Source organism: Chroicocephalus ridibundus, chromosome 8 (assembly GCF_963924245.1).
Source record: "Chroicocephalus ridibundus chromosome 8, bChrRid1.1, whole genome shotgun sequence".
Classification (NCBI taxonomy): Eukaryota; Metazoa; Chordata; class Aves; order Charadriiformes; family Laridae; genus Chroicocephalus; species Chroicocephalus ridibundus.
This window is the reverse complement of record NC_086291.1, coordinates 9255904-9280676: the sequence shown is the minus strand read 5'-3', so window position 1 is coordinate 9280676 and position 24773 is coordinate 9255904. Positions and strand designations below refer to the sequence as shown.

The window sequence follows — 24773 nt, the reverse complement described above, 5'->3', positions numbered from 1 at the left end:
TGCTGTGTTTTTAAAGATGCTCCTCTTTTCCAAATATGTATTTTGGAAAAAAACACCAAACAGCCCAAAACCATACTACTAAACAATCTTCAATTTATTTTTGCATTCCTATCGTTTTAAGAAAAAAACAACCGACTGGTTATTTTTAAAGTGACATTTGCTCTCTGATTGATAAAATCCAAAAATTACTGCCCAAGGATCATTTTTATGATTAAGCCCAGTTCCAAAATCAGTGCCTTATGAAGACTATACTGACACAGTGTCAAACAGCATGAAAGGCATAAAGATAGTTAACTGTATTTTGCTTTTAGTTGAAAACACTTGGTAGGACTAACTCCTACAGAAGCCTTTTCCCAGTGCAATATATTATGTAGTTCAAAGGAGGGAGAGAAATTTTTAGCTAAATTTAAAGGGCAATATCGTGAGTATGACTGTTGTGTCTTCGCCAGAGAAAAACCATACCTGCTCTGCAGTTCAGTCATGGATAAGGGCGCTTTACGCGAAGATTCCCTTGTCTTAGTCAAGTCCCCTTCTGATGAGTTACTCTCATCCTAAAAAAACAGAAATCAAATTCTCATTACCTTGGTTTCTGATTACAATGATCTCATTTCAAAAATACTTTCCTTCCATTTAGTAGAAGACTATTAAAGTGCTTACATTTCTTGGGGGAGAAAGGGACAAAGTGTAATGAGCCAAAAGCCATTTATGAACACTTTTAATTAAATTCAGTACAACTCAGCTAATAATTTTCAGGTAATAAACTGGAAAGAATTTCTTGACAGTGTAGATCTAAAGAACTAGGCAGACAGCACAAGCTTCACTAATCCCCAACAAACATGCTGGTTAAATGCTATGAAACCTACTGCTCACTGCCTTACTTTTGTTTCTTGCAGAAGAAGGGAAAAAGAACCTAAAACTTATTATTCATTAGCTTTTATAATGAGCCGTTGTTACCTGTTTAAGGCATCTTAACCAGACAGAAGCATTCTACACATCTGAACACTTTGATTCCATATACAGTGCTGAGAACATGCTTACCCAACTTTAAAACATATCTATGACACACTTAATGACCTTTCAGTGGTATTCTTAGCAGTCGCTAGAAAGCAGTCGTACCTTCCAAATGCTATCTAAACGTTAATTAATCCATATTAGTCCTCTTAGGTAAGTAAGAAACAAAACACCTCATGTGAAGGGAGCCAGATGCTCACCTGAGACAGGATGGTAGAAATTCCACCACACACTACCACGTTCGCTCTACTCTGAAGAGCAAAGACACTACTTAAGTGGTGATCTTAAGTGAGGCTTTTAGCAGAAGTCAATTGCTGTAAGGATTAGTAAACAAAATCATCTTTCATGCTATAGAAGGAACAACTGGAAAAAAAGTCTGTGCAGTAAAAATAATCACGCTTGCTGGTAACACAAATCTGGGAGAAAAGGCAGTAAATATAGTGGTAGATGGCAATAAGATGCAGAGCAAGCTGAACGGTAGGCGTATGGATGAGGAAAAACGTAACACAATTTATTGTGGTGAAATACAAGGTAATAAGTGTGTTTGTAAACAGGAAAACGCTCTTCCTGCAGCAGTCACAGACTACAAAGCACTGAAAAGGAAATGGGGTACAGTGGTAAATAAAATTCTGCAGCATTTGCCAGAGGCAAATTATGTTCTGGAAAGCAAAAAAAGATGGAAACGTTATGACGCTGTCAGAATGTCACAGCAGAAAGCTACAGTGGACACCCCAAGGAATCTGCAGCAGAGCTCCAGTCACGCTATTTTTACAGAGCACTATGGAAACGAAATTTTGGAAACACAGCTGGATGCTTCTGGGAACAGTTATTTAGCATTAGTCTCTTTGGAAGGAAACAGAATAAGAGATACTTTTTAACCTTTCAAAGTTTGGAAGGGGAGCCAGACTGGAGCCAAAATCTGCTCACCACATTGCCAGTGCACTTGCTTTACTATTCCCTCACTGTCAAGATGACTCATTTACCTTGTCCATCCACAGCACAACAATGCAGCCTAGATTTTGGGCCATCTGGGGAAGCACAACCAATCCTGGTGTATGTTACAGGACTCACTGCAAGCAGACTTGATTTATTTATTTTTTTTTTTTAAGCAGGTCAGCTGCTGTTAGCACAGCTTTCACAAGTTACCTGTACACAATTACCAAACACCGTGAGACTACTCTGTAACATCCTCCCATTTCTTTTGCTCGGTGGAAGAAAATCAAGTGAGAAAAACGGTCCTTTTCCAGCATTGTTCTGACCAGGCTGGTAGTTCAGGACTCAAAATATCTTACCCAATATCCTGATATCTGAATTTTTTAGGGCAGAAACACGAGGTTTTCCAGCAGAAGAGGAAACAGAAAAGCATCATCTCTGATTATTAATCCCTGTGAGTATTCAGCAAGCGTTTGATACTGGAAGTGACAAGGTGTGCTAACAGAAAGGACCACGCTTCAAGAATCTAACACTGTGCTTGCAAATTTTTGCTCATTTGCGCAATATTGCAGTAACAAGTGAATATCAGCATATGTGTAAGTCATTCTAGAGCAGAATGTTTTAAACTATATAAGTAAAATAAGTAAATAGGAAGAAAATGATTGAATTCTCGTTTACCCATTACTACATTTAATAGTCTTTATGACTGTATGGAGAAACCATGTAACCAGCCATCCAGCTGTCCTAACAAACTAGTAAAACTTTTATCATAAAGTCATGGTCTGCCGTTCGAGGAAAGTAGTCAAGGACCACTGGAGATAGTTCAGGCTGTGCAAACTTTCATTACATGTAGGTGCTGGACCGCCATGAAATTCAATTTGTTATCTGAAGTTCACTGAAACATCAGAGAAGTATTTGGCATGATTTGTGCCTATTTTGGAGGGGCTGAAAGACAGAAAAATGTGATGGGCATCTTCTATTTGAGAGGCAGCAGCTCACAAGATCATAAAGTTCATATACAAACTCAGGGAGATACAGCATGAACTAGATCAAACAGTCTTAGCATGCATGAGAAAAGGTTTTTCAGACTTTAAAACAAAAAGCACAACTAAGCGAAAATGAAGATTGAACAGAAATGAGAAAATCAGATTAAGAGAGCATGCCCAGAACTGCTAAATTTGGGGAAATAAATAAATAAATAAATAAATCGAGACTTCAGAGCTAAGACAGACGTTCTTCAGTACATCTTGCAGCAGTGGACTGAGACAACAACCTTCACTTCTGCCCCAGCCCTCTGCCATGGGTTAACTGTAGTTGGTGGAGTCACCGCATCCCAGCCAGCACAGCTCCCGTGCCGGCGTACTAGTGTTACGCCTGCTGTCTCTGCGCTGCAGTGTGAGGCGGGGAGCCCAGGGCTCTCACACGCTTTATCACGCTTCCCACTGATACAGTAAACTGTGTCAGAGGGGAAAGGTGGACAGTTGGGGGACAACAGTAGATTAAACTTGCAGCAACGTTCTAAAGCAGATTTCTGTCAACACTTCTTTTTCTAAGAGGAGAAACTGAAGCAAAAAAGATGGGGTTTTTTTCCACTTTGAGAGACCCACGTCTCTTCTAACTGATCAATGAGATTTGTGTGCTAGATTGTCAGACAAAAATAATTCCATCAGAGCTCCTAATCTTAATCTTACCTACCTCTCACCCTTACATCCTTTTACCTTACCTTTCTTTTACCTCACCTCACACTTAAGACCCTAAGTTCTTTACAGATGAACAAGCTTGTTATTCAGTTTGTAAGATGCTCTGGCCAGGGAGATCCTGTGCCACAACTGGGTTTCTCAAAATCACTATAGCAAAAATTTTTATCTGCTGTCTAAAACCACACTTCAAAATTCCATCAGACTCAAGGACAAAATCCTCTTATCCTGGGCATAGTTTCATTAGATAAAGAGCTCTGTTCATTGAAAGCCAGGTAATTAAGGGAAAAAAAGCATAGATCTGAAGAATAATATTAGCTCTACAAACAGCTGGACACAAGCAGCTGCTGATGTGCAGGTGCACAACATGTTAAGTCTTGATGTTCTACAGATCTGTAACATATTCTTTGCTTAAATTGGAAGTGAAGAACCATATATAAAAAAAAATCCCGTAATTGTCCTCAATATCCCATGAGAGGGTTACCTACACCCACTGTCCATAAAGGCTACACATAAGGAGGCTACGAAAATCAGTGTTAAACATTTCAGCTTATATGCTGAATTCATATTTCTACAATCAAGGCTGCCTCAACAGACAACATTATAATAAACCCAAGACTGTAGGCAAAGTTCTCTTCCTCAGCCATCTTGGAGAAAACAAAGGGTTAGTCTGCAGTCAAACTTACAAATACCAGGCGCTGTCTAGCACTGTGTGTCCTTAAAATATTTTTCACTCTTTTATGGATCTCATCTCCATTTGCTGGTGAAGGCCAACCAGAGCTAAATCTGCAGGAGGAAAAGGAAAAACAAACAGAAGAAATATTTTCTTGTTGAAAAGCTAAAACATTCTTTTGACTCAGATTATTATTTTTTTTTTTTAAATTATGAAGCATGCATTACTTCTTCTATTTGAAACATACACAATGTTTAGATTTGATTCTTCTTCTCCTCTGGGGTACAAGTAAAGAAACATTTCAAAGCAATGCATAACCGACATGCATCCACAATACCAACATTAGATGTGAAACATAGAAAATGTTGATGATTTTGCAACTTGAGTAATATTTCCGTAATGTTTGTATTGTCCCTACAGAATAGAAAAGCTATACAGTTATTTTATTCCCAGTGATCAGGTTTCACTTTTCTCTTTTTAAAGGAAGTATTACACACATGAAATTCTTTTCACTGGAATAAATCAACAGGAAGATAACCCCAATGCGTTCAATTTGGAAAGCCCATGGACTTAAAAACCTGCAAATTCACAATCTTTATTTAACAAGATAGAAAAGCATTTTAAGTTGGTTTTTTACATTAAAAAACATGTAGCTTGCTTGATATGAGTAACTTAAAACCAACAGCTACTTTTGGATTTTACCCTTTTACATTTTGCAGCACATTTGTTTCCACTTTACTAAAAAAAACAAAGAAAAACAAAAAACCAAACCTCATCCTTCTCAGTACATTCAGAAGCTGGCAGAAATTTCATATCAGTAGTTATTCTCAGACCGTTAAAGGCGCCAACTAAGATTTTAGGAATAGGATCATTTACACACCAACCTCCACGTTCACATTAGTACACTCAAAAATTTATTACTTATTAAAAAAAAAAAGAAAAAAGAAAAAAGAGAGATCAATATAAAGAAAGAATTATTGGGGAAAAATTGTGAAATGTTGACTTACACAATCTCATCACAGTGCATTGAAACGGCGCACCATATCAAGATTGTGCATCTTCATTTCAATGTCTCCTAACCTCTGAGAACCTGACTTTGCACTGAGAAAATAAAAACTCATGATTTGGTATCACGCTAGTATGAATATGGCGTCACCAGGCAAGCAGGAAGCTATAGCGCTGCAATTTGAGCTGATGGAACACCAGCCCGCAGCAGAACTGGGCTGTTACACTCTGGGTGCATCAGGAGCACAAGAAACAGTGACGTGCTTTGATAGTCACTGATAGATAGATGCGGCACACCAATAGAATTCGATGCAGTGGAGAAACATCGTGACTTTGAACTCTGAGATTCTCCACTGGGGTCTGGATGGGTTTGTGGGACTGAGGCTGCAAGCCCTTCTGCCCTCTTCTCTCCAATTTATCACATTCCCTGCATTGTCCAGTCTCTGAAATCCCCAATCTGATCACGCCTGGCTTAGTTTATCTTCAGCAAACTTTGAAAAACTTCAACATCGCTAAAGAACTGTACAGCTCCTTCCAAAAAGAACAAACCATGTACACGTAGAAAGCTTCAGTCCAAAACAAGTAACTTGGCAATGCTAAAATTAATGGAAGCAGGATCCTGAAAATAGGAAGTGCCAGGCTGCCTTGAAGGTTACAGACAGGGCTGGGAGCACTTTGCAGTCTTTCGGATCATTCCTTCTATTAGTAGAGAGAAAGAAATATAAGTAGAAAGTGACCAGTTCTCTGCTGTTGAGTAACTTTCTTCCATTTTCTTGTATCTAATCAACTTATTTGGACTCACTTCTTATTGCTTACCTTTCCAAAATCTCTCTCTCTGTTCTAAAGAGCCCCAATATTGTCAAGCTATTTATGAGTTTCCTTAAATCAAACTCTATATTTCTGAATGCTTCTATTTTTCTTCAAGAAAGGGTGCCAAGAAATGACACAATAGTGGAAGGATGTATCATATAATCTGTAGGTGGATGTATTTGCCGTATTTCTAATGACATTTAACATTGTTTATCTTTGGATCATTACAGGCAAGAATTTTCACAAAGCTGGCTACAACATTGGTATTAGCATCCTGAACATTTAGAATTAATATCAAACCCAGCAGCACGTATGGCAAATCGATACTGTTCAATTCTTTTGCATACTAGAATCTACTGATCTGTGGCACTAAAAGATCTCACATAACTTTTCCTAAAAGAAAGCAACATGGTGTGTGAATTTTAGTAGGGGAGGAAAGCATTGCCTTTAAAGAAATAGAAGTCTGAGTCCCTTAAGCAGGCAGGAACATTAATTTCCCTAACACAGTCAAACCCAATTTGACGTACGGCATTGCAATGCATGCGCTCTGTCACTAGTGGTGTTTTGAAAAACCTTTTTCTTTTCTTTTTAAAGAGAGAGATAAAGGAAAGGGGCTGGAGTGGTACTATCATCTTATGACCTCCCATTAGCATTTAAAAACATTTTCCAATATTAAAAAACCTCCAAAAATGCACGTTTAAAAATCTGCATCCTAGATGCAGTGAGTCATTTCCCATTTGACAAATAAAAGATAGCCCCGTGAAGTCACGGCATTTTCTCTTATTTATACAGCAGCTGCTCTTCTTTCAACATCCAGGTTGCTGGCACTGAGAAGAGAAGTTGGAATAGATTGCCTTTGGGAAATAAATTTTATGAAATTCGTATGTAAGACTTCAGATCATTGTTATTAATCTTAAATTTACAAATATCCTTGGAGATAAATGTATTTACTTTTGGAAAAAAGAAAACCCAGCTTGCTATTGTATTCGTTTAGAAAATACATGGCTATGTCTGCAAGAAGAGGAAGATTTAAGTACTTAATTCAAGAACTATTAGATTTATTTCTTCAGGTGATTTTACTGATCAATCCACTAGTGTGCGCTGTGGTATAAGAAATGTTACTCATTCACAGATACCCCAAACTTAATTTACAACCAAAAAAAAAAAAAAAGGAAAATAAAGAAGAAAAAACCATGAAAGCCTTAGGTGTGATTAAAACCAGTATCAGCTTCTTTTTAATTAGTTTTTCAAGTATTTTTATTGTCTAATTTTAGTAATAACTATAAAGTCTAATGCACATTTAAAGTCATAATGTTAATATTTACACCATCCAAAACTCAAACTAAAATAAAATCAGGCCTGAAATGTAACAACCATAATCTGAAGTGAAACCTTTTTATGATACTCTAACTCTCCTATTGGAAATATTTTATAAAACAGGCTTTAGAGCACAACTTCTTAAAGTATAAATAAAGGGATTCCATTTGCCCAAAATCACCAATAACAAGTTTTTTAAATGACTAGCTACTTATTTATGTGATTAAGGTGTCACTATCATATTGCAATGTTGAAAGGAAAGTCATTTCATTTCAATGACTGTTTGTCCTGATAAACGAAATAAACTTCTACAGCTGTATTCTTTGTCATACTTTCAATTTTCCCTGGGACTTGCAAACATTCTGCAGCTACATCAGTTTAAATTGTTTATTGATTCCAATAGATTGTATAAACACTTTGGAAATATAGCTCAGTGACCTAGAAAAAGCCAGATCAATCAGAGAACTTCTCAAGATTAATTTCAAAGATGTTGTGTCGAGTACGATCAAGGAAACAGAACCATTTTCCCTTGTAATGTGACTAAAGGCATTTATTTTCTTTTATGAGATAAGGATTTTTTTTTAAGGTCATACAGACAACATCTACCTTGATAAGAAAAAAAGAGCCTGAAGATTGTGCTAAATTTTAAAGTTATTTTTATGTATAATTTTATCCATTAGGATGAAATATGCCATTAGAAATACAAACAGGATACATCCACCCAGGTACTCTAGTCAAACAGCAGCTTGCGAACTTGAGAGTTGTAATAAATAGGAATTTTCAAATGTCAGACAATTCAATCATCCACTTGCACACCGCAAAAATGTTAATATCACATTTCAGCAGGAGATACTAATACATTTCGTATCAGTAGAATTAATGCAAAAGCCTACTGCAGAATATTTGCCATGCCTACGGTGACCCCTTCCCCCACCATCGCACCTCCTCGCCTTGCAAACAACTCGGTGCATGTGGCCTCCATGAAGAATTCATCAGCTTCAAAGACACAGACTTCATGCTGAGCAAAACCACATACAAGGACAAACTATCAGAGGACAGAAATCAATGAAGTACTGTAGTACCAGATTCACAATTGGAGAGAACGCTACTGTAATTGGGGAGAAGAGGGAGAAAGGACTCTTAAAGCTAAGTATAACCTGAAAAACCACAATCTGCAAGAACTTATACACGGAACAAGAGAGATTCTCAAGAAAACCAAACATATTTAATTCTGAAATAGAAAAAAAACCTCACAGATTTTATATCCAAGTAGGCATTTATGCAGCATTCACAGTAAGTGGAGAAGTTGCTTTATTCTCATTTAAGAGGACATGAAGTGGTAATTGAGTACAACGAACTTGGTTCTCAGTGTATACTGGTCTGTATGGAGGCACAATAGAAAGGCTGGGCTACACTTAAGAGTTTTACTGATCTACTTAGTAAAGGATGCAATTTTGTTTTGCGTTTTCTTAAAATAACTGATGGCAATGAACCTTAGTGTAGATGCAGCTATTCCAGTGCAAAAGTGTTTTAGAAACTATATTGGTACATACCAGTTCCTGAACTGTAACGAACACATACCAACATACAAATACTGTAAGAAGGTAAGGATTTTAAGTGGAGGAAGTATGCCGCTTTCAAAATGCCAGGATACTACTACGAAGCAGAAACAATTACACACAGACAAAGCCTCAAATCAAAGCACAGCAGCCTATATATTTGGAAGCAGAAGCTGACAGCTTAGCTGTGTACCCATTTGGTCTCCCTCTTCTGTAAGAAGTTTTAAAAAAGAAAAAATTTCTCACCCTTTCTGAATAGTTTCTCTTAACTTTTAAAAGCCCTGTTTACAGTTAGGCCTTGAAGCACTAGAGATACGTTCAGTGCTGAGTTTTTAAATTAGTAAATACTTTCTTTTCCCTCCTAAGCTTCATATCTAGTCCTTAAAACTGGGGCAAGACAAATCATCCTCATGTAAAAAGTGAATCCCAAGTGACAGACACTTAGGAGATCTCAAGGGAGGCCAATATTCTAGGCTGAGCAGTTGCCCCAAAAAGGTTCAAGTCATTCTGGTACTAAAACATTAGTATGTCATAAATGGGCTGCACCTCCTTATCCTATTTGGAAGCTTTTCCATTACCTTTTATCTTCTCTGAATTTATTCATTTATATAAACCAGCTTTGACGGCAATCAATTTCAAATTTGCCTACCGCTGCAGCAAAATCAACCAATGAAGATGACAAATAGTAGAGATGTTGGTCAAAAATATGAAACAACGCTTAGGTACTGCTCAGTTTTGCAGAATATAGTATGAAATAACTGATCGTCAAGTGCTGATTTACAGAGGTTAACTTAAAGAATGAAAAATAAGGAAACTTCCCCAAAAGATTGAAGAGCAACCTTACTACCAAACTAAATTCCGAAAAATCAGAAGTAAAGACTTTTAAATAACTCCAAAGAGACAGGAGACCTAGTTGCCGCCTCTCCCTAGAGCAAGCTTTTTTTCTAAAATGTCTGCTAAATTTTTCAGTGTTCCACTTTGTAGCCAAAAGTTCTCAGAACTTAAACACTCTCACAGAAGTAAATCCTGTCTTAGGATGCGCGACACTCTCTAAAATATTATGTGAACTACCTGTGGTCTGGATTTTGCTATGCAACAAAATTAGTACCCAAGATCCTGGGCTGACGATTCAACATTACTGAAGCCAAAGTTTCTGGTAACTGGAATTTTCAAGGATTTCACGGAGGATTTAGTCTTTCATTAGCATCTAACTATTAGTATCTGTCATTATACCTATCATCAGTAATAGCTAACTTCACACTGGTATTCCCCTAGTACTTGGAAAAAGATAACATAAAAAGACAGTAGTAAAACAATAGAGGAATATTACAGAAGGGCATCTGATCCATACGGTTAACCCTCTGTCTTACTTCAAACAGAACTTAGATTTTTGTTAAATTTTATAGTAGGTAAGATCACATATCAGCAGTATAACCAGGAGAACATAAAAAAAAAGATATCGAGCTGGACTTCACTCTGGAAATGATTATTTTTCAGATCAATGATTAAAAAAAAAAAAAAAAAAAAAAAGGCAAAAGCCTGCCATGTCCAGAGTAGGAAAAAGAATCCTTTGATCCCAAATGCATGAGAAGTAGCTTTGCCTTTCAACATAACAGAAATGGTCAAACACTCCTATGATTGCTGCGGTCTCTTGAGAAAACAATTTTTCTTGTGCCAGCAGATAGCTCCATTCAGAGGACTTCTGTCATAACCTCACAGAATCCACATCACCGTTCCCCCTGTTCTTTACAAAAGGTACTTTGCTGCAAGGAAGTACCTTGGCTACTTTACCTTTCAAGTCCACGAGAAAAATGCCATCTTCTACGTGTGCATGAGGCTGTACGCGCACTACGAAAGCAAGGACTGGACCTGAATTTTGCTTTCCTGCAGCAGCATTAAGAGAATATAGTGCTAATGCTCTTTCAGAAAGCATACAGGATACTTATCTATGTACAAAAGGATGCTTATCTATGCACAGCCAACCAGTCTGTGGGGGCAACTCAACTGCGTTGACTGAAGCTGGACACACATCGTGGGCAGGAACTGAAGAGTATGCATGTACCATTGCTCCGCACAGGAGCTACAATCAAAATGAGAAGCAAAGCTGTACAGCCACATCGCTCTGCTTAGTGTCACTTTGCAACACTAGCAAATGCTTTCCTTGGGTGACCTAAATAATGAAAAATGTAAAAATAAAAGTGCGAAAAATAAATATTCAAAACTTGACTGACTTGTTCAGCAGTAAATCTATTTACAGTTCTGCTTCTGGCTCAAACCCAGTGGAAAAGGGGAGAGGATTGATTTGTGGTCTCTCTAGCAGACTTACAGAAACGGACTGGAAACTGATAGAAAAAAGGGCTCAGAGGACCTTATGCAAGACCCCAATTTCTTTATCACTGAAAAGTACTGCAGTGGCTTAACAACTACTCAGCGGTGCTTCGGGAAGTACTCCCAAGAAGGCAGACATTCACTTCACACTACTTTTTTTAAAAAAAGGGGAAAAAGGGAACTAAAGGTTAAGGTGGGGAGTCAAGTTTCATATTGACTGTGGGTTGACGAGCATTAAAAAAAATAGCTTGGATATGCTAAGGTCTTTGCCTTTGTAATTCAAAAAAAAAAAAAAGAGAAAATAAAAAAATACTGGGAGATAAGACACTGTATTCTTGCAAATACACTAACACTGGAATACTTTCAGTAGTACTAATTTTCTCTGTATTTCTGTGATCTGAACAGCAGCATCTGCATGCATTTCCAACCACTGACCTCTGATCCATGTTTGTCATTCCAACTGTAGCTCTCAGTACACAGTCAGCTAAAGCCATTGTTATCTCAGCAGCATAAAAGAGAGATCAATTTTTTGTAGACTACACCCTTTACCTTCTCATTTTGAATTTTTTCTGATGACAAAAGTAAATACTTATATCTTTAACATAAAGAAATGTTACATCTCTAAAGAGCTGAGAAAATTTGTTATAATAATAAGAAAAAACATAATTTCACAAGATCACAAATCTCTTCTGGAGAGGGGCTCATAAAAAGAAAAAGCAAGAATATTCAGATCATTTCAAGATTAACTGACAGATGACTAAATTACTATGCATGTAACAACATACAAGACTTTCCCGCCATCAATATAAGGGACCCTGCCAGCTTTAACTACAATCCATTTTAAAATTTAACACTACCCCCAAGGGAGTCCAATTGAAAAAAGACGGATAAAAAAGTCACCGTTACAATATCTCTTCCCCAGACATGGGTAACTAATGCACAAACAATGTCAGTAGAGAGTGGGGAGGTAGACAAGGTGACAAAGAAACCTCCTCCAAACCCCAGACACATCCTAATCCCTGTGTAACAGTTTGTAAGAAACACTATTACACAGAACAACAAACAAGCAAGTTTTCAAGCGGAGGAAAATGTTAAAACACCAACTTGATCTTTATAAGTATTAAAAATTCAATCCCCACCTGCCATCTGTCATTTTTCTTTTTAAAGAAAAAAACTGAGACAATTTTTCTATTTAAAACAAAGAAGCAGCATTAAGCTGTGCGTAGGTTATGAAATGCACCCTGCGAGCATTGACTAACTGAGGTACCAATGGTGCCAAGGATGGAACAGCCTGGAAGGAGCGTGAACTAGCCACCAAAGTATATCTCCAAGTAGGGCTTCAGTAAACACTTCAGCACGTAGGACAGGACATCAATTTGATCTTCAGCTGCTCCCAATTATTTTATGTATTTGCTTATTCAGGCCCAGCTTTGTATATAATTTTTCTACTCGCAGAAAGCTGTCTAGTAACTGAATGTACAGTAGAAGCATTGTGCATCAAGTACAAAATATTAACCCTGGGATTGAAATCCACTGAACTATGGGACGTTAGAAACTCTCTCCACCCCAACGCCACTGGGGTCAGTGGAGACTACTAAAAAACCTAATTTAAACACAGCAATTAACATCCACACAATTGCTGCAGAGGCCCACACTTCAACGCAAACAACACAACATCTTAGGATGTCAATATAGCAGAAAGATTGGAAAATCATACACCGACTAGATTAAAGCTAGCCCAAGGATGTTATGCATGCTAGTCACACATCTGACTACAGAATACAAGTATGTGCTTACAAACACTACGCTGAACGGCAGTCAGAAGGAAAAAAGGTTTCCAAGTACCTCCCATAAAGCCTACTTGACATGTATCTATCTTTACATTCCTGAGATTCAAATTGCTTCTGAAACCATGATTATTTATTTATCTAAGTATTCTTTGTTTTAAACGGACACTGGCAGACTGAAATCCTGGGCTTCGTTGTTTCAGGGAAGGTTAGTAACAGAGTTGTCAAAGATCATTTTCATTGCCATGTTATTAGGATTCTATTCATTAAGCAGAGCGGTGATAGCAAACACAGCACCTGAGGAAAAGCCAAATGACAACATAGTTGTTGGGGAAAGATTTTTCAGTCTCTTCAGCCTGCACACCTCCAAACATGCAAATTATAGTCATGCAAGTACTGTTAATTATTCCGGAATTATTAATTATTCCAGAATTTCACAAACAAAGCCAAGTCATTCTTTACCTTTCCCTTAGAGAAGATCGATTTAGCACAGAACTTAGAGAACGCTTCTGAAATGTTGGAGGTGCTGAATGTTCTAAAAAACCAGCAGAATGAGACTGTTTGTTGGGTGAATATGAGATCCCATCCTCACTGCAAATGCCTTTCCCATGAGTAGATTTTGCCTGTAAAAAAAAAACACCAAACCTTGCTAAAATTTATTATGACTATCAAGATGTACAGTCTTCATATTTTTATTTTTCAAACCAAAAGGTTAAATATTGCACATACATGCAGGAATATCTGCCTGCTGGGGAAAGAACAAGGACGCTCATTTCTTAGAAAGAGCCCTGGTCTAAATTAAATCAACACGTGTCAGAGGACTCTGTTGATATCTAACACACCATCTTATGGCAAAGTCTAGTGTAACAGCTCTTTTATCACCTTTTCTGACTGCACAATTTAAAGACTTACCCCTCCCAGCAATCTCACAGATTCAGAATGATGCCTGAGACACAACACAACAACACAAACCTCAGACCTCTCCTCAGCTTGGGACCCCTTGTTCTTAAGATATTTTTTTTCCTCATGATTTGCTATTTCTGAAGGGAAAACTCAGGCCCATCTACTCATCTTCTATTCACTCTTCGCCATACTAGTTACTCCTTTCGTAGTTCCTCTTAATCTGAAACATATCACTAAAATGTCTCTATGGGTTACCCCATTTTACCTGGAATGTGGACTTTTACAAGAGTTTTTTCGCAAAGCTGAGTCAAACCCCCCCCCAACAAAAACAGACCACCAATAATCAGGTTATTCATTAGCTCTTTCCAGGCTGCAGGGCCTTTTTTCCTCAGCTTTGGGAAACAGCTCCTCTTAAACAAAGCTATATTACGTTTCTGGCAAGAAAAAAATACATTCTCTTCAGCCCTGATTTGGTGAGAATCACAAGTAATTAGAGGCCTTAAGAACATGATGAATTAACCTGTAGCTCAGCTATCTCCATTCCCCAAACAATGTCTGCTCCTAAAATCTACTTTCCCATTGGGGGACAGAGGGATGGGGGGGACAACACAACCTTAAAATAGCCATCATTTAAAAAAAACAAAAACAAAAACAAACCCAAAACAAACCCCAATGACATATTTAGCATTTTTAGTAGAAATTCTCTGTTTTCCTTACCGTTTCTCATCTACTGCCATGGAACAATCCTGAAGTGGCACAATATACTAGACTCGCGTGGTATGCAAAACTGCCATCCTTGGTAATAAAGTTTAGAATCTAACAAACAAAAGTGTGCTTAACATATATCAAGGTTTACCCTTTTAATTCCCCTTCTATCCTCTTTCCTATTATCATCAGTTTTCTCTGCCATTAGGAAATCTAAGTGGGCATACATAATTAACTACCTAAACCCACAATTTCTGCACTACTTCAGGAAGACAGGCAAAAACAATTAAATGAGGATGAAAAGAATAAAAAACATCAAAAAAAGGGAACCCTGACATTAATCTTCAGATCCACAAAGCACCTAAAATCTGAAAAAGCAAGGATGTGAAAACACTGAACGGTGGCTTGCCAGTTGTACCAGTGCTACCTTTACATACCATCGCAGAATGAACTGTGCTCTCAGAATGAGTTGGACGGCAAACGCAAACTGCCTTTAAAGGCTCTTTTACAGCCTTGTCACAAGCCTTAACGCCAAGGAGAAGCAATTTCTGTACCTACAGGCATGAATACCTTATAGAGTGTTAAGTTTCACATTTCTATTTGTAAATAATCTGTCAGCAGGCCTAAAGCAGGTTAGATCAGATTTAAAATATCTCTTTCCTTGCTTTTGATACTACAGTAGATAGTTTCAAAAATACCTATGCAGGACAATCCTTCTCACTCAGAGCTTCCCAAAAAACAATTTGTAAACAACAGCACTTTAAAGTACTCACTTTGTCTTTCTTGGGTCTGTAGCTGCCGAGAAGAGAAGGATCTGGAGAAAGAAAAAAGGTGCATCCCAGAAGAAATTCAAAAGAAAAATCCAAATGTTCTAAATTTTATGTAATCTTTTACATAATAGATTTCTGCTCCTCCCAAACAGTACTAAAGCAATTTGTTATTATTATACATGGTGAAATTCTAAATAGTCTGCTCAGAATATTTCAGGAAATCACTTTCTTTAGCTGAAAACAATGACTTCACATTTAATACAATGTTTACAACAACGAACCGGTGTACGCACTGTCTCCTGCATAGATGGAAGTGGCACATTTTTTTAAGCTATTAATTGCCTAAATCAATACAAAATCAAGATCTACCATTCACAAAAATTTTCACGTACATTACACTACCTTACTAACCTTTTCTGAACAAGCTTCCCTATGATCACCTCTCCCTCCTTTTATCACCTCTTCATTCCTTCCTTCACCACTAACCCACAAACATAAGTACGAAGCCCATGGAAACATACATGGGGAGACTCCTAGGTCCATACCAGGTTAGGATGTTTCATCAATGTCAATACGCACACCATCCCTGAGGGACTGACATTAAATTATGTCTGGCGTCTTGATCTGTTACATCAGTTTGTACTGAACAACCCCCACACTGTGACCCAAGGCCAAAGAGGTACTTCTATGCTGTACAGCAATGTAAAAGACACTCCTCCATAAGCTACCTGCATGAATAACTCAACTGTACTGTCAGTATTAAGATTTCTAGGCATCTGTTTTTTTCAGAAGTTACAGTTAGACTTCAAGACACGGGCAGGTGACCAGTGAATCCTCTGGATATTAACAGTGAGATAGATTTTGGTCTCCTTACCACTGGCCAGAAACCACCAACTCATTTCCTAAGTATGTAATGGTATCAGATGATAATAGGTCTGTCACATTATCCAGTTACTACAGATTGGTAAGTATGACCCCAAAGGGAATGTGAAACCTGCACCCAGTGCTACTACAAAGAACAAATGTAAAATAACAATTTCATAATGATTTGCTATATAAGAATTTCTAATTGGTGAGGAGGCACAATAAAAACGAGGCAGAGCACACATAACAAACAAATACTGGTGAGACTCATTAAAATCCTCAAATTGCCAGACACATGCAATAAAATCAAGTTTTAGGGTACTTCCTTAAATTTCTGGTCCCACACCTTTTATTAAGCCCTCGATTACTTATACCAATGAATGCCAAAGCAGATATTCAAGCACATCCTTGACGCTGATTAATAATGGTAAGTCACTGATCCACTACTCACAAATACTGTTGAAATAAACATTATTCATTTTTGAAGCAACAGGGACCTTGAACTTCAAAATCATCAATACTCCAAACCTGATCAACACACCCACAGACTGTGGTGCAGATCTGCTCCACCATCCAACTCATCAAAGCAAGTGGAGTGAAACAGAGCACTCGCCTGGGCTTTGGTATTTTCTACTCCTACTTTGATATCATGTAGAACTATGTTCCAAGTTTCATGAGGTGAAGAACTATCCAAAAACCACCTTCTTGCAGCAGTAACTTATACAGTATCCTTCTTATTCCAAGGAAGAAAGAACTTTTTCTCCATTATAGACTGACTTTTTAAAAATAAATTAGAAACCAAACCAAAACCCGCAAAACAAAATAGCCTCACTAAACTACTGCAGGAAACAAAACCATCAATGAGATATATTGTAGAAAATACTGACCGTGGTCTGCCTTGGTCAAGGCTTCTGCTGTGTTTTCTCGCGTGGGACACCAGGCGTGAAGTTTAATACCAGGACTCGGTTGTTCAACCTGACACAAAAATACTGTTAAAATGCTCAGTATCAGAGGTATCAATTCCTATTTTTTTCTGTTTTCATTCACAAGAATACATCTAGTCCTTTCTGAAATATTTTATTCGTATTTAAATACTATTTAAAGCTATTTTCACAACACTTTGCTCATATTATGTTTATTATTAGCATTACTGCGCATAAAAAAAAACAGTGCTAGAATGGTCTAGAAAGTCTGAATATCATATTCTTCAAAGGGAAAAAATGCAGATAGTTTCTCCTTCATCTAGAATGTCTGCAGTCTTTTTAAACAATTCTTGGTATCTCATATTTATTCCAAACTGTTCAGCTCTCACCAAGAGAGACCTCTATCTCCTCCTAATTAAAAAAGTTACATTTAACATAATCTAATTTTAATTTTCACGTAACACAAAATCTCCAGGCCAAAAGAGTCCTCAGCAGTAAAGATGCCCTAAAAGGAGTTTTCTCAATCTAGAAAGGCCATGACAGTCAGGATATGGTACATTAAGAGACAAGCTTTTTCCTTTTTTGTACAAACATAACCAAGCAATCAAAATCAATAATCAGTGTTGAAAGATGCTATAATTAAACCTTGAACTTCACCTATAGATCAAAAAACAGAAGAATTGATTAAAAGGAGTTAAAAGAAAAATATTGGAGAGAGAGAGAAAGATAAACAGTAGATTGATGAATGATTAATGACTTATTAAGGCTAATGTGAATTTCTAAAAGGTACCTATATGTAGAATAAAACTTGGAAAAGAATTCTAAAATTTGACAGGCTATGATTAATTCATTTGTACATAAACTAGAAAAAAATAAATAAAGTGAGATGCAAACTAATTAAATGCTAAATTATCTCAATGGCTGTGACGAGTGTCCACAATTGTACACAAATCATAACGTCATAGCACAGAATCAGAACAATCCCATCTCTGCCCCTGCACATTCAAAGTGATATTCTAAAAATAAAGGATTGTTGCAATCATAAGAAAAATTAAGAGAAAAAATAATAATATGAGAACGTGATCCTCCAAGAGTCTGGGAAATCTGGCCCCTTTGTATTAAAGCACTCAAACACAGTTTCTTTAAATAAGTACCTAATTTCAGAACAATTTTTCATGTACGGATAGCAAAAAGCCCTTATGCAGGTGCTAAAGTCAGATTGGTTATGCACTCTAAGTCAAAGTGTTAGAGATGTAGCTCTGAGCAAAGGAAGTGTTTCAAAGATCATAGGATGCCAACATAAAAAAAGTTGAAAGAGAAGAAGTGCAAGTGTTCATAATGTGACTAGACACTCTTTCTTTCAAGTCTTATTCAGGAATTTTTAATACTAATATCAATTACTTCCAAGCTGAATTTATACACCTATTATCCTGTCTAGTGCGCTGGAAGAAAAGAAATGGGGCCTCAGAGAATTTAACCAAGATATTCATGAAAGAATTTGATCTTTGTCTGTTACTAACGCAGATAAAAGAAATTTTATTTTAGTTAATTTTACATTTAAATCACTATGTGACAGACTGTTAAGGAGAGAAAAATTATTCATCTAAACTAAGAGCTGAATGAATTTTTGGAGCAGTATTTAGTGAAAGAACAATATTTGATCTGAGCTTAAGCTGGAAGCACTTTGGAGAGAATACAAACCCGTCTAACTACAAATGGAGGTTTATCAGTTTCTCTTCTGAATTCGTAAGGACCAAGGCTTAAATGGGACAGTCGTTGCCTGGCTTCTTCTGATAGCTCACACATCCGTCTTTTTGTGTATGGAGATGGAGAACGTGATTTAGAAGCTATTGTAGGCTGCTCGTAGTTCTTTGTTGCTAAGCTCTGCCTGCTTTTCTCAGGTGAAAGGGTAATTTTCTTTGGTAACTTCGTTTGCAGTTTTCCATTTGGGGTTGAGTGATGTACCCGATTCAAATCACCCTAAAATGAAAAAGAGAAATTATCTGGTTTGACAGCATGAAGAACAAAGATCACTGAAAATAACGCAAACAGGGAACTAATAATTTTAGCAGAAATAGACACCACGTCAGCGGAAGTTCCCCTCACAAAACTACAATCAAACGGCAATTTAAAACCTAACAACATATTTACCATTTTCTCTGAAACCAGGAGGAGGTTAAATCACATATTCCTACATGTTAGATTTTAAGGTTAAGTGTCTCATACTTACCCAATTAGCTTTCTCACATAGCTAGTGTAGAGAGACTGTAAAAAGCTAAATTGAAATTTATCCCAAGTTCATTTAACACAAACTTTACCTGGATTGGACATACACAGATTTGAAGCGTTTTTTCACCTGCTTAAACTTTTTTTAACCTTTTAAAATTATTATCCTTTAAAATAAAATACATAAACTAAAATAGAAGCTTGTTTAATAGTTCAAATTATATTCATTCAGAGTTGCCTAAAGCCTCACAAGCAGCGTAATTACATTCTCTAATATTTATGTTTGCTGGGATCATCGTGAATTTATTATTTCTTTAAACAGTTAAAATCAAGAAGCTATGTTTAGTAAAAAAACCCCAACATTCCCCCAAAAAAAGAAAAACCCAAAAAACTTTAAGGACTATCTTCCAAAGATCCTCTGAAATCATGTGAATATTTTTGCAAAAAGAAGAGGCAAAGCAGCTGTTTATTTGTAAAACTGGCACTTGACATCCAAAATATGGATTTTGTAGCTAAAATTTATAAATATCAGACCATTATCAAATATTGCCTTAGAGGTCCATCTCTGAGTTGATACTGCTTTTAAAATACCTATGTACAGCAGAGTAAAGACTATTTATTCTGCTGTACATAGATATGGAACCAAGGCTATTACAGTTGGACTCGATGATCTTAAAGGTCTTTCCCAACCTAAATGACCCTATGATTCTAGGACAGGAAAGTGGAGGAACAACCAACCTCACCACCTCCCTTCCCACAACATAGGACAGGGGTGTGTGTGTTGGAATTTCCTTGCTGGTACCAGCAAAGCCCACCTAGCAATCAGGACTGACACCTCCTCCAAATAACTATTAACTTCTTCAGTGACTGATTTCAAATTCTGGGAAACTCTTTACAACACCGAAGTTTTGTTTGAAATGCACTGTCACTCCTTTGTAATTCCCGGCACTAAATGAGTATTCAATTACTCTACAAGCTTCATAGGTGACGGCACTCTAGATTATACAACTCTTACCAGGCTACTTAGCAGCATGTTTTAACTTTGAATACCGCAGTATGGATAATTAGGCTTTTTGGTCAAATTTGGTCCAAATTCACAGGTTATAAAAGATAAAAAATAACGGCGACTTTTCCTCCTGTTAGAATCCTTTTTCAAGCTTAAGGAAGTTGATGTTAGTCTTAACTCTGAATGTTGCATACACTACTTCAGTTCAGAGGAACCCAGAAATGAAATGTCTGGCTTTCCTTCAAGCCTTTGCCTCTATACTCAACAACGAATGAGGCTGAGGTTGTGTGTTTGTTTTGCATCAACACAGTTTGAATCTGGCATCACACAGACTATCCACGCCACTGCCTTTCTCACGCCTGTACTAACGCTTGTGCAAACTGGTAGTGAGCCAGAGCATGGAACTGGCCCAAGAAAAACCAGACCTAATTTTCTAAGGTTAATTTCAATTTCACCAGAAGTAGGCTGTGCTTCTTTTGGCTTATACCAGTCATGAAACGAAACCTTCACTGCAACATATGCAAATTTGATATACCATTCATAACATATTAAATACTTCTAAGGGCATTTTAAATCAAAATGCCCTTATGGAAGTCACCTTCAAGTGAAGTTAGTTTTCTGTCAATGACAATTTTCACTAATTTTTTTTTACTCTTCAACTAAGTATCTCGATACATTTCATTTGCTAAATTTGAAAGAAACTTTCCAGTGAACTAATTAGCAATACCACAAACAGGTCAAAGTCACCTAAGCCTCTTTGCATGCCAGCCTTCCTGACTACCATTCTGTTTTAATGATGCTGCACCATTTTTCAATAATACAGCAAAAAAAGTAGGACGTAAGAGTAACTTTATGTGACAGCTTGTGCCAGGAGACGCAAGTAAAATTCCAGTCCCTGAGACCAGAGAAGAATGCTACCAAATGAACAGCACATCAGAGAGGGTTTTTTTTCCTTCACTCAGTCTCTTCAGCTACTTCACCTTTAACTTTGCTTGTTGCAGAAGCAGCATTTCCAGATTAATACTGGTGACAGCCTTTTCCATAAAAAAGTCTTCATTTCCATTACTGTTACCAATATTGTTATGGAAAACAATTAAATTAATTGGTCTGGTTTTGATAATGTATCTTCTCTGACTTGACCTAGCGTTCATTGTCCCACCTTAATTTTAAGTGTCACTAAGAAATGGTAAGAAGGCATCTTCTCACCTACAAATACACCAGGGACTGACACTTCAGCTGATCATAGAACATAGCTGCTGATAATTGTTTCAGATTCAAGGAACTCTCAGCATTTACTGTCATGCACCAAACCCACTCTTTGCTCATACTCGATTAAAAATTTAATCAAGTTGTCAAGCACCCATGACAACTGCTTTAACCACAACAAAAGAATGAGAAAAGTTTGAAGTGAGCAGCACATGCAAAAATTGGAACCAAGGCTATCAATATTAAATCTAGAAATTAAATTGCAAACAATTAAATTATGCTAACCTGTATGTGACTCCTTCCTGAGCTTAACAGACTTTCTGTAATAAGGGAGCTCGTAGAAAATCTCAATTTTGGTGCAATTCCCTAGAAGAGAGACAATAATTGAACATCAAGCTCCAACTCAAGATAAAGGGTATCAAAGAAGTAAATGTCACCTAATGTAACAAACCATTCCTAATTTTCAGCCATTTCCTTTGTTAATTTCAGCCTTTAATAAAGATAATTAGAAAAGACAGAACAGCAATGGTAAATGTCAAGATGCTAACATTTGCATTTCTGACAATTCAATTACAGATGATTATATTGCTTTCGTACAACAATTAAGGACTGACTTTTATTTCAATACATTTCTTTGTCAAAAGCACTTTTAAAGATTTTTCATGCCATGCTATATAGCATCAATAAAAAAAATCCAGTCACGCTCTAGAAGTTTCATTAATGCTAACTTTGGAAACTTATTTATAAATAGTCTCAATTGTGCAATACTTTTTGTAAAAATATTTTGAAAATTAGTCAATTACACTGTAAATAACTATTCATTTGTAACAGTATGATTAAGAATCCCCTTTATTCTGTAACCATTACAGCAAAGTCTGATTTCTGTTGATTGTCTCCCATGTTCTATAACCATCTTCCACCTCCTCTCAGTCCCCTCTTACACATGTGCCTGTCAAGTGACGGCCCTAGTTTCACCAGTTTGGAGTCAGTGGGGTCCAGCTGGGCCTCCTGGTCAGCCAGCACACATGTACTAATGGACAGCAGGTACTTCCATCTTTACATGGCTAACAGTTCCTTTTCAACTCCTCATCTTTTACTTCAGCCCTGTCTAGAAACATAAAACCTTTGAGAGCTCTACTTCCTGTTCAATTTAGCTAGAATTGGCCAACATACACAAAATTTAGTGGGCGTAACTGGCAGGGATTATGACACACAAGTGTTATTTCCCCAAACAGCAACATTAAAAAAAGCATAAAAGAACTGAAGGACACATATTCTATAAACAAATGGGAATAATCTGTGTGCATCTTATACAGCTGTGGAGAAGCAAAGAGAGAACCAAGTGTCCTTAGAACTTTCGACCCTCTTTTCTTTCAAAATGGACAGAGTTTGCTGCCCTGAGGCATCTGTGTGCATCGGCATTTGTGCACATGAATACACAAAATCACTGAGGAACGAAAAGGAACTGGTCTGTTTGTGAATCTGCCCGACATTCTTAAGAATGAGCAGGAACTTCATGAGTGAAGTCTACTGCTGAACCAAACTATCCTCTACCACCTGCCTAAACACTGATTTTCCATATGGGAATATGATCTGGTCCCAGGTTAGATTATGGAAATGAAAATGACAAAAATGCCAAGAAAGCTCAGTCATTGCAATTAACAGAGTCCAGGATTCAATCAAGTCAAGTTATGGCATATAAAAAAAAAAGGAGATTTTAAAGCTGACCGTCTTTAATCAACTCATTTTTGTTACTAATGAATTGTCAAGTGCTATCAACAATTTAAAAGGACACATCAGAATGAGTAAGTCTTCTATAAAAAGCAACAACAGAGCACCTACTGCTCTTACAGAGACTGAGAATGATTACAGAACTGTTAAATGCTTATAGCTAAAAAACCACACAAACTCATGGTTTCTTCAGAAAAATGGTTCATGGAGAAGGAATATGGGATGGCACTCACATGCCTAGGCATGGATATGTTAAAACTAACTTATAGGCCAAAAGCAATCAGAGTTCTTCTCTTTTCTGCAGTTCCCAGACTAGGGATTGCTGAAGGATATTCAGTGCAGCAGTATGTAAAGACTGCCATATAGCCCCAAACATATCTGGAAATGAAAATCCTGCCAGAAAGTTTTCGGGATCTATTCTTCTACCTCCAGCTTAGTGGTGTCTGCAGCCCTGAGCAGGCTTGTCAATCCTCCTGTACCAGTCATTAAACTGGAGTGATCGGGACAGAATATTAATTTGATCATCAAAAAAATGTAATGTTTGTATTTTGAAGAACTCAAGTTAGAAAACAGGTCTATTATGTGGTTTTGACTGTAAGGAGCATGAGTATAAGTCTGTAGCTTAAAAAAGTATACACGAATGTAACAGAAGGTCTTGTATTGGTATGCTAATGAAAGATAGCATAACTAAAAAGAAACTGTTTTAAGTAACATGGCAAATACTGCAGGAGTTTGGAGAATGGAGATAAGAATGTCTGTAAGAAGTCACCACCAGTCAAGGCTTAAACATATTCTGAAAGGCAAGGGTTGCAGAGAAATACAGAAGAGCCAGCAAAAGCCTCAGCTGGGCAATGCTGGACCAGGAGAGATAACTCGAGGTACGTCTTGTATGCGTATTGTGTTTGTAAGCCTCACAAGACATTTAGCCAGAGACATTATCAGCCAAGTGCCAGATTTCTGGAGGAGTTCTGATCCTCTCAACTTGGGATTCCTTCCAACTGGCAGATTAGCAGTGTTAATCAGACACTGCTTGTCACTGCCTATCTGAACTCCACAACCGTAACCTTGCTGTTGCTACCTTTATTTTTTTAATAAAAGACAAATTTATTGGGAATCAAAGTGACACTGAAGCACAGCTGTCAGTCAAAAATACTCAACAACTCAGCTAGCTATAAATAACTTTTCAAGTGGGAAGAATACAGCTTGACGAGCACAGGAATAATGTGAGGGTTCTCATGACCTTGTTTAACACTTTCCCTTTTGCTTAGCATTCACATTCGGTGCTCGGTGCTGACAGGGTCAGCAGGAGATACTTTCCA

General features: G+C 37.2%; 1 protein-coding gene across 1 annotated transcript in view; it reads right to left on the bottom strand.

The window, feature by feature from the left end:
* The window catches only part of SPATA6 (spermatogenesis associated 6), a 46022-nt gene that overhangs the window by 9448 nt on the left and 11801 nt on the right, over nucleotides 1-24773 (bottom strand). Inside the window, exons 6-12 of the mRNA XM_063344440.1 lie at nucleotides 22009-22089; nucleotides 18987-19265; nucleotides 17250-17337; nucleotides 15502-15542; nucleotides 13583-13743; nucleotides 4328-4427; nucleotides 463-551 (exon numbers count right to left, since the gene is read on the bottom strand). Coding sequence (XP_063200510.1) covers nucleotides 463-551; nucleotides 4328-4427; nucleotides 13583-13743; nucleotides 15502-15542; nucleotides 17250-17337; nucleotides 18987-19265; nucleotides 22009-22089 — 839 coding nt within the window. The remainder of the gene's footprint in view (nucleotides 1-462; nucleotides 552-4327; nucleotides 4428-13582; nucleotides 13744-15501; nucleotides 15543-17249; nucleotides 17338-18986; nucleotides 19266-22008; nucleotides 22090-24773) is intronic.